The sequence below is a fragment of the Vollenhovia emeryi genome, unplaced genomic scaffold, assembly GCF_000949405.1.
Source record: "Vollenhovia emeryi isolate VEMERY1.0 unplaced genomic scaffold, V.emery_V1.0 DF939222.1, whole genome shotgun sequence".
NCBI lineage: Eukaryota > Metazoa > Arthropoda > Insecta > Hymenoptera > Formicidae > Vollenhovia > Vollenhovia emeryi.
The window spans coordinates 247293-258497 of NW_011967144.1; the positions used below are offsets into that span (position 1 = coordinate 247293).

The 11205-nt window shown below is 41.8% G+C and overlaps 1 protein-coding gene across 2 annotated transcripts in view; it reads right to left on the bottom strand.

Moving 5' to 3' along the window:
• The window catches only part of LOC105560761 (sushi, von Willebrand factor type A, EGF and pentraxin domain-containing protein 1), a 34229-nt gene that overhangs the window by 17219 nt on the left and 5805 nt on the right, over positions 1-11205 (bottom strand). The window contains exon 2 of one of the 2 annotated variants that reach the window (XM_012010144.1): positions 1218-1335. In XM_012010144.1, the coding sequence (XP_011865534.1) occupies positions 1218-1335 (118 nt within the window). Of the gene's footprint in view, positions 1-1217; positions 1336-11205 lie in introns of those variants that run through there. The other variant, XM_012010145.1, reaches the window with a different exon arrangement.

Below are 11205 nucleotides of genomic sequence, written 5' to 3' on the forward strand. Positions count from 1 at the left end.
GTGTAGCCCGCCGACCGCTACACGACCGCGTGATTGTGTACGTGCCGAATTCCCACCACGCGCCATCCCCCACTACCGCGGTGGCTAGGTGGCAGAAACGCAAATCTGAGATCACTGTCCACGATGTCGACATCCGATTAATTTTTGCCACGGCGAATGCTTTGTACGACGTGATATCGGCGCGGTTTTTAGTGGAAATTAGTGGAAATGGATTTCAACGTCGTTGTCTGAACGTCAGTCTTGAGACCTGTCGGTCGCGGTGCTATGTCGAAGAAATACTCGGCACCACATACCGAAGAAATGAAGCGCTAATTAACATGTACAGTTTGTAACGGTACCGCCACAGAATACACGACATATTGCTTGGAGTCTAGTTAAGATGCATTCCGAATAGATTTCTGGCTCCCTTCCAAAGAGACACGGAGTTTCAAGTCTCAAGGATTGGAGTTTTATCAATTATAGAAAAAGCAAGCGGATTGCGCAGATACGACTATTTGTATCTTATCGATTCGTCTTTGTTGTCTATTACCTCTCTTTCTCTCTCTCTTTCTGATTTATTCTCAGCATGAAGAATGGCGCGCCTATCGATCGAGATTCTTTCCGGGAAAGCAATATTACCCACGGACGTCGCGCGATAGGCGTAGCTCCGCAAAATCATTATCATAAATAACTTGCAACTCATAATATCACACAGTGGCATAAGTAGTCATGATTGTACGCGGCTGTTGTTGCAACTGCGTAATGTATTTTTTAGAATTAAAGCCTACACTGAGAAAAACGTCCGATTAAATATAATCGGATAATCCAATTACATAATAACAAACGGATATATTCGATTAAATTGCATACTCGGTGAAAAATGCGATCGGTTTTTCAATCAAATTTCATCGGTAACTGCATTTCATCGGATGTATCCATAATTTAATCGGAAAAATTAACCGTCGGAAACGCCATTTAATTGGTTTATCTGATAGAAATTTTTCTCAGTGTAGACTTGTATAGAATTTCTATAAAATTAAAAAGTAAAATATTTAACAGCTCATTATAAAATACAATTCAGCATAAAATTGACGAAATTACTATAAAGTACATTTGATAAACGAATCTAAAACTTTTACTCTTCCAAAGGACATTCTTGTAATTGTTCGATAAACTATGTATTGACGATTCCTTCCTTCTAGGAAAATGATTCCGATGTATCGTGAACGTACACTTACCCAAAGAGTTCGTAGCCTGCATCGCAGGTGTATTTCGCCACGGTGCCGGGCGTCAAGGATTCATTAGACAGCGACACCTTGGCGTTCATCGGCACAGCCGGATGGCCGCACTTTAGGTCTGCAATCAGCAAAATTACAAACGCTTAGCTATTTGAAGGCGAACCGCGCGAGCGGCCAACGGCATCTCGCTGGCTATAAAAATATCGGACAGCAAGCGCGTAGCCGTCCATTATGCTCGTAATTTGCCGCGAAATCTTTTACGGGAGTTCCCAGCCTTTGCAGGCGCATCCGATTCTCATTGCGGCCGGCAATTACGCTTAAAACCTTTCAATGTTCAGCGGTAACTTTGTGAAATTGCATTTTAATAAATGAGCATTCAGCAAATATCGGTATGTTTTTAAATAATGCCGATTTTCTTGCCTCGGTGATTTTATGTCTTCCGCATTTCTAATTAATTTGAACGAAAGGACGTGTTCGAGTAGCTTTGCTACATCCTAGAGACTGAAAATCGATTATTTTATGCGATCTTTGACAACTGTATCGTCGGCACGATGACGCTTGCGGATTTCTAACGCTACCGCCGTGACTTCTATCAATAGCAATCCACTTTTTCACGTTCGCCCGTTCGTGACGTTCGATCGGCCAAATTTTCAGGGCATGACGCCGGATCGGTCGAGCCAGCGTGGTTGAGATTATCGACTGGTCATGCACGAGGAGATAGACGGGAGTCGCACTCACGATGGCAATTTAAATAATCGCGAGAATCCCGTTACAGCGGATCTCTAGGGGAGCCTCTAAAGAAATGCATCTGGCATCGCCGCGGGCTCGCAGATGCCCGTCATTTAAATCGCTGACTTGGGTAAAAGGGATCAAGACCGCCGGCAGCTCTGTAATCAGTTCGGTAAATAATAGAATGACTCTAAAGCGCGCGAGGAAGTTGCTTTATTAATTTCCTCGAAACCTCTTGGAGCGAGATTTTGCTCCTCTCTTCTAATTATCCATTCACTGGCGAAGAAGTAAAGTGACTTGTCGTTCGGGCGCTACTTCGCGAGCGGATCGGGCGGGCGTCGTCGTGCGGGAAACCTTGAACGGGATCCCACGCAAATTCCATTATCTACGACCATCCGACAGTTGCTGCGATTTCCACCGACTCGCGTTAGAGGCAAATTCGCACGCCAGTTAGGCGCGATAGTGAAATTATCTATTATTATATCGCGACGATCACCTTCGTACATTTCGTCTGGCTATATTTCTTTTTCCCTTTTCAAGCGCAATCTTACGTATACAGACGTGGTCCAAGGAGAAAGCGCGCGACTTTCAGGACACCGCGTACATCGTGGTTAACTAGGCGAGATATAATGCATTCCCGATTGAGAGAGACCAGCTGATGCGCTCGCGCAAGGCGAACTTTTTCTCCGCGGGGAAAGTCTATTGGGTCGCGATGGAAACGCGATTTATATGTCCCGAATCGCGCGTAGCAGCCGTGTCGCGCGTGAAATTCACCGCTCCTATTTCCATGGGAAAATCCGCCGTCGACGTCGCTTTTTCCCCGCATCTCTCTCTCTCTCTGCGCCCTTTTAACGCGAAAGCGCACTGCCCGCCGCTTTCTCGATCCCGCAGCTCCCGCATGTCGTGTCGATCCTACTCGCGGTGTCACCCGCGCTCTCACGTGTATCCGGCGAGTTTCTTCCAACCCTTTGCGGTGTAATGATTCGCGTAATCGCTCGTTCAAAACACGCTCTTAGATTTCACGCGCTGTCGTTCCGCTTTTCGGAATTGCCTGTTATAATGCACCGCGTTTTACTTTGTCCGCCGCGGCGTGCCTATTGTCTTGGCGCGATGTCGAAATCTTACGTCACTAAATATTTTAGTTAGTTAAAGACGGGGGGGGCTTTGTAAAGTGTGAGAAGAGCTGTGCGAAAGACTTTTTAAGTGGAACAGCAATTTACATAAAAAGTATCGAACCCACGAAACTAGCAATTAGAACTTTAATTAGGGCTAACTGTTAGTTAGAACTTTGAAGCTCGGAATTACAATGATCTTAACGGCACTTCGTAGTCGGGTTAATTTAATTTGCCAATAAAATAAGGAATAGAAACGCCAGAACTAAAAAAACCATGCTTTAACATATTACATTAGTAAAATATAAATCGCTTTTTAAATTGGATACCGAATTTGCCTCGAAACTATGTTTCTGGATTATTTTATTATCTCGGTTGCAATACGGCCATTTCGTCTATCATCCAGACATCATAAGCAATTCCCGAAGAGGCGATACGATCTCATCGTCGATTACACGAGCGAGGTCGCGCGACTCTTGGAATAATTTCCTATTGTGCTTTCAAGGCCGATCGCGGTGGATTACCTTGAATTTTTGCGATGGATCGGCATCGTTAGTCTGCCACGATAATGATATGGTGATGGACTGATTAATGTAATAAATTCTTCAAACGGTGCACCAAAGGACGCGCCGCCATAGTTTATTCGCAATAATTATTTTGAAGGCAATTAATTAAATAATAACATTCACCTTTTTAGATTGCAACTGTTGGGCCAACAACATCTTGCTCGGATCTAAAGACGCTCTCCTTTGTCTAATTAATTAATGTTTACTGCAAGCAGTTCGTAAACAATGTTAAAGAATTGTACCCTTTGAAAGGGAAGAGCCACGTAACTGTTTTTTTTTCCTTTAACGTACCGTAGAAGTAAAAGGATACGAAATTATTAACTCGACTTTCGCAGAGGAATTCTGCAAATGTTAAAGATTGTTAATTGATACTACAATTTTAACATAGGTCCTTTAAGATATAAAATCAATTAGAAATTAAAGAGGCCGTTTTGGACCGGGCATAGGTGTAAGTAGCCAGTTAAATGAAAATTATTTAAGTGAATTATTGTTAATTGATTTTCGAAATAAGTTAAATAAGTGTAGGTGTATTTACCTTATTCTAAATTGAATGACGTAAAAACACATATAAATCCTTTTCTTCTGACGGGATTTAAAAAGAAATGAGTTGTTTATTGAAGATTATAAAGTTACAGCCATATATATTTTCCGCTTGACAGATCTGTAGTCTGCTCTATAATTTATAAACCTATAATATTAAACTTTCTGCTTCTCGGTTACATCTTAAGGCAATAAAATCGCGAGAGGACTCTCGCAGACCGCATGAAGGGTAATCTGATGTTAAAAGAAAAGGAAGAGAGAATCTTTCTCCGCGAGTCTCCGGGAGGCGTTTACGTTAATTTTAACTCTGTGCAAGGCTGACATCTTCGGAGTGAAAGCCTCCGGTTATTATATTCCGATCCGAGAGACGCGCTCTCTCGAGAGAATCGTATTTCTCACGGAGCGGAACATAATTCTGCGTGCCACCGCGCACACGTGCGAACGGTTTAATTAGCGGCCAAATCCCGCGTCGACGACAAATACACATTTTTCAGCAACCGCGACGCGTGCAACGATTCTCAAGTCCGCGAGGCAGCGAATAATTCACTCATTAAATACCGTGCGAATATCGACGGCTTTTCTTTCTCGTCTTTAAGGACACTTTGAAGTTGCTTTCAACGAAATACGCGATCGGACAGTGGAGAAGGAGATAAAAGTCGTTTTCTTGGTTGTTTCTTCAGTTGCTTAAACGTATTTGAATTTCTACTCACGATTCAATCGCTAGTCGCCAATTGTCCCACGAATTTTTTCTCTCTGATTCCCAGATGATGAATTATTTTCACTTGGGTGACTCGGCGTTCGTTTCACTTCGGACAATCCCGACAATAGAATCTCTTCCTCTTCTCCACGATTCTTTTTTCCCCCGGATTATAATTACTTTCCCCATTTTATCGCGATCGACCGCGATTTCAAGTACGCGCACGCGAGGCTGCGTTTATTTCACATACGATTAGCACCCGCGTAAATTTCAGCTGATTAAATACTATATTTCACCTCGAGTGAGGCAATCGTCTCTCGTATCTCTGCCGTTTCACAAAATTTCCACATGGATTAGCACGCTGGTCTCTCAATTGATGCATTGAAACGTGGCTGCTTAAAGATTCATCTTTTCTCATGCTATAATTCTGCGAATTAACGCAGTCAACTCGCATTGACATTGAACAGGGAGTAACTTTCACAGTACATACCGGTTTTGAAAGTGACATTTGAGTGGGATTTTTCAGAAACAATGAGAAAATTGCATTTTTGAAGAAACGTGTCTAATACTATATAACCGAGGGGTAAACCGCTGAGGGCATTGTGGTGTACAGACTTGGGCATCAGTTTGGGCATTAGACCTTTCTGGGGCATTATAAAGATAAAAAAGAAGATAAAACGCAAGATAAATAAGATAAAGTAATGCCCACTGAGCATTAGTGGGCATTGGTGTACATAATTGCGGTCAGTGGTTTACCCTTCGACTATAACATTTTGTATTGTTAACAACAGACATTTTTCGCCGAGAAAAATTTTTTTGTCGAACAAAACGACACAGAAGCGCAATAATGCCGCGATATTTCAGTGTCGGTGACAAAATTATTTAATTGAAATAAATTACGCGACAGACGATACGATTAAAAAAAATTGCATTTACACGCGAAAACTTTTACCAAGATAGTTTACGGGGATTTGTAGGGCAGCGAGTGCAGAACAAACCATTATGCGTAATTTAAAGGTATGTTTACAATGTTTAGCGCTAAATCGTGCCGCGAGTACTGTTGGAGTGTGTCGGTAGCGGTAATTAGGAACCAGTTTTTCGAAGAATCCTCGACGATCGGCGGCGGCAGCAAGAAAAGTTGCGTGAAAAACCGGTCGACGTGCGTAATAGCGATGCGCTGGCAACGTGAGTAAGTCTTCGGCGCGGCTTCCTCGGGTCTGGGTCACTCGGTTACAAAACCTCCAAGCCGAAATAACGGTACTCGTACCCACGGAGTCGATCGGGATTAACCGCTGTCGCGGGACGTGTGTGTCACGGTACACTTCCACGCGCATTATCATTAACGATCGACATATCGGTTCCGTCTCTCCAACGGTATATTGAAAATAAGAATATGGCCGTAAAAGTTCCGAATCTAGGCACGATTTAATCATAATCGTAGGCCCCGGTACGCGAAGCGGGAAGACGGCGGCTGTTTCGTAATGAAATTGAATGATAAATGACGGAAAGGGCAGATCTCAATTACGTAAATAATCAAATGTGATAATTCCTAAGCGTGTTTCCTGTTTAGGCTCGCACGTTGATTTCGACGATTGATAACTCCCCATTAGGTTTCTACTTTAAAAGACCTTTGAATTCATTAAACGGTGCACGCTTAAAAATCGTGTTCGTGTAATGTATCAAAGCTACATGCCGAACAAAAGCGTTTAATGGTATTGCCATTAATAATCGATCACGATTTAAATTCTCATTTATCTTGTTCAATTCAAAGTAAACGTCATTAAATTCTCATGTTCCATTCTATGATCATGGCATACGTTATCCTAGTCGTTAACGATTCGAGACATATGTCGTCGTCTATCGCTCGTTTCGTTCTTAACATTGACACCGTGTTACCCGAAACTCCGTTACGTGTCCCTCATACGCACGCGTTACCTTTGCATGCGAATACACGAAGGAATTTAAATTCCGAATCGCGATCCGTAATTTCGAGACACGTTTCGAGGCGAGTCACGGGCATCTAGCTATTCCCCTACTTTGTCCATCATGAAAGCATCTTCACGCACGGCCAAGAAAATGTTTGCGAGTAATTTTCAATGGGAAACAAAATCTCTAGGACTGAAACGACAGAGCGACAAAGCATCCACTCCAATGTGTGTTATGCGGCGAATTTGATTAATAAATTAATCAAGCAATTCTACTGAATTACTTGCCGAGTTATTTATTCGTTTGTGACGTTATGAATGTTGGAGGACCTGATGAATAATTAAATTCCTTTCACGACGTAATATCATCAGCTAAAATAAAAAGTGCAATTGTGATGAGATTGCATAGCCATAATGTATCGGGCCCAGTCGCGGGCATAAACAGGGTGTCTACTACTGGGAAAACCTGGGATTCTCAGGGAATTCTTTTCTACCTGGAACATCAGGGAATTTTTGTTGAAATTGTCTCTTTATTTCGTGAGTGAACTTAAGTTAGTAACAAAGTGACAAAAAAACTTATACATACGTTTGGGGATCGGCAATACTCATACTCCGAGCATCATTTCAGTTTTAAATTTTATTTTCTTGTATTTTTCGAATTAAAAAACTGAACGTTTAATTGATATAAAATGTCTGCTCTGTAAAAAACTTATTTTCTTATTTGAAAATTTTTTATGTTCTCCTTTAAGTTTTTCTTTATGGTTGCGTAAATAGAACACACACTGTGAACGAGATAAAAGATTATCCTATACGATAATTAAATTGATTTTAAATTTGCATTGAAAACTGTTACAATTTTTAATTCAGTTTTAAAAGCGTTTAAGTCACTTATATTACGTCTTAATTTTACAGTTACCTAACTTATAACGATAGCATAAATGGTAACGCATTTCTTACATCTATGATTAGCTAATTATTTACGAACGTTTCGTATAATGTTAAACATTGTAATATAAGTGACTTAAACTCTTTCAAAACTGAATTTTTAATGTTTTATTGACAATTAATTGCTCGTATTATTATTGGCCTTGCATTCTTGTTATTTATTTAAAAAAAGACGAGCTTGTTTTTATTTTACTCATTGTTATAATTTTGTCTGAAAGTTCAATAAAAGTACTCGAAAAATCGGGGACTGCTCAGGGAATCTTTTCTCGGAGCAACGAGTAGACACCCTGGTAAAAGATCTGCGGGACGAGCTTTTGTAATACCTGCACCGTGTGCGTGCGGGCACGTTGTTGCTCACCCGCAGTTAAGTGAGAACGTGAATCTAACGATCGACCTGTGCACCGCGGATCTGTAACGTTGCATACACGCGTGGTATCAGTAAAACTGATTGTCGAGGAAGTTAGAAAGTAGGCGTGCCCGTGATCTATCGCAAGAGGGAGAGGTCGATCCACCGGGTGTGTATGCCGGCACAATAGCGGAAGGAGGCTTTACACCGCACATTACGGTCCCTCTCCCGCGTCAAGTAGATTACCTAACGAACACCCAATATTTTGCCACGATCGACTCCGCGAGCCTTTTCTTTCCCCGGCATAAATTCAGACAGCGCGGGGCACTCGAAGGCGATTCAAGCCTTCTCCAACAAATGAGCAATTTGCCGCTTGGCGTTCAGTGAGTAACGGGGTAACGAACCTATCTTTGTATACGCTGCACTTTGTTACACTTTCTGCGTCTAAAATGGGACAATGCACTTGGCGTATCTGCGCGAAAATGTTGGAAAGTGCGGTCGAGAGGGATCGCGCCGGTGAAAAATCAGGGAGATAAATTCTGCGTTGTCAAATTGGACTTATCACGTCTTAATCGAGCCACTGTACAGTTACCTGTTATTGCGAGTGCAGACAGAACTGTTAATAATACTTTTAATTCTTGAAAATGAGGTGCAAACTTCACAATGCCCTTAATCGAAAATATACTGTAGCAAAATTGATGGGATAATTCCCGTTTCTCTATTAACTATTTAAAAAATAGTTGGATGCGGACTCACTTTTAGCACAATTCAATCCTTAGACGTACCGAAAATCCTCTTATCTTCTTTCTGTTCTTACCTATGAACGATATCGTATTTTTATATAATTACCTAAATATTTTTTTCTCCGATCAGCTCACTTCTCTCCAACACAATTGTGCATTTTTCCATCGCTTTCCCTTCGGTTTCGTCGAACTTGCGACATGCGTTTGCCAGTCGCACGCCTCGCGACAATGAGAGCTTTCGGGATTCGAGAACAATGGCGATCCGATCGCATCGAATTTAGCGGAAGTCGCCTGCGGAAGACAAGGCACGCCGCGCCGATCGAATCAGACACGCGACACTTTTTTCCCCCGCTCTAACCAGCGATTTTTGATTGGCGTAATCAGCCAGGCTATTACGTGGCGGCTGGTTTGCGTAAAAGCGACGCTATCGAGAGCGAACTTTACTGCCGCGCCGAGCGAAACCGGTTGACAATTTTATTTCGCTGCTGTACTTTCGGTAAAAGACTTGATATCCGTGATCGTACAACACTGCCAGTATTGTCACTACTTATTGTATTTTATAATTATTACTACTGGTGGCCGTCTCGTACATGAAAAAAAATCTTGACTCTACTGTTTTAAATTTGTGATGTAGTAAAATTTTTAATTGCCTTAAAAATAACCTTTTTTTTATAAAAAGACGCCAAGTATAAGCGCCATCCAATCAAGAATTATATAATTTAATTATTTGGATATATTCTGTTAGAAAAAAATGTGTTATTGTCTCTACAAAAATAATGATATCATTAAATTGCGCCAATTGATATGTGGAATAATCCACGAAGATAATTAAAATCACATAGATTATATTATCGATGAATACAGCCATCGTTGAACAATGCGTTAACGCAAACATAACGATGTACAATACACGAAAACCGCGGCAAATAATGCCCTCGTCGAGGTTTTCGCTTAAGAAAAATTAGCTCCAACTCGATTGAGAGGTTTTTAAAGACAAACGTAAGGCTGTCAAAATGGAGCATTCTGTAAACCATCTACGTTTTAACGGAGCATTGTCGGTTCCCTTTGTCGGTTGCGTCGGTTCCCAACTTTTTTCCTCCGTTGCCTTCTTTCGGTGCGTTATCGCCGGAAGATTCGAAGAGAGTCTGCTTTATATCGGGGTTTCCTAATCCATTGTACGCGAGGCGAAACGCGCGTGGTGTATCGAGCCGCGCGTTGCGTCATCTTTCTACGCCTAACCTGCCGTGAAATGTTATGAAACGTGGTGCAGTGACTCGATCCGTCAAAAGCTGCACGCCGAGCAACCCGCGCCGCACTCGAGGCCGATTCGGCGCGGGTTTGTATCCTCCTCGCTGCTTCGGTGACCCCCAAGGACGATTCGTCGCGATGAGAGCGGCGTGAAAACGGGCACGTGCGAGCTTTTCTCCAATTAGCAAGAGTTTGCGGAAATAAAAGATGTGGCGTACGACTTGGGGCACGTTCTGTGAGAATTTAAAGGTCTTATAACGCGCGATTTCCTATCGTACGTTATTTATTAAAATTGTAAATTATATTCCGCGTCTATGTATTATTTTATTCATCTAACTAGTTGTGGTACGAAAGCGTCTTAAATGAAACTAGACCTCTTTCACACTTGCTCTGATATTTACTCTTTTCTTCTCGTAGACGCATTAATTTTGTGACTAAGCGGATAAATTAGAAATTTTATTGACGCAATTGCGCAGTCCGCGATTTCATTCAACTACTGAGGGAGGCAAATTTCTCTTTCTGAAGTAGCATCGATCGTATGACGAAAATTGAGAGACGCGGTTGATTGCAGTTTCCACGGAACTTAAAGTCTTTCCAAATTGAAAACTTACTTCAGCTGGCACCACGCGATGGATTAATTTAATAAGCTATTCGCCAGTCTAATAATCTTTCAACTTGTTTATCCAGTACTGGCGACGAAAAGCTCTCGGTAAAGTCTCGTTCGCGATTCTTCTACCTGTTGAGTACACCTGATAAAGTTCGCATTGATAAAACGGTACAATTTTAAATTTCATTCGACCACAGCTGGTCACATTTGCTAATCAATCGGTTAATGCAGAAAATTCATTGCGAAAAATGTTACCTCAGCCAGGGTTTGAACCTGGACCTTCCTTAAGCCCGTATCAGACTACGGATTGAGATTGGGATTAGATTGAAATCTGACCAATCGCAGTAAAGTTTACTAATCCCAAGTTTAGTGACTTTTACTTCAATTGGTCAAATTTCAATCCAATCTCAATCTCAATCCATAGTCTGATACGGGCTTTACTCTCTAGGCGGGCGTCTCAGCAATTCGACCCCTGAGGCGTGTGGTAATATTTGTCCACGGAAAAAAACATTTAGCTGCTGTAGCTAAAA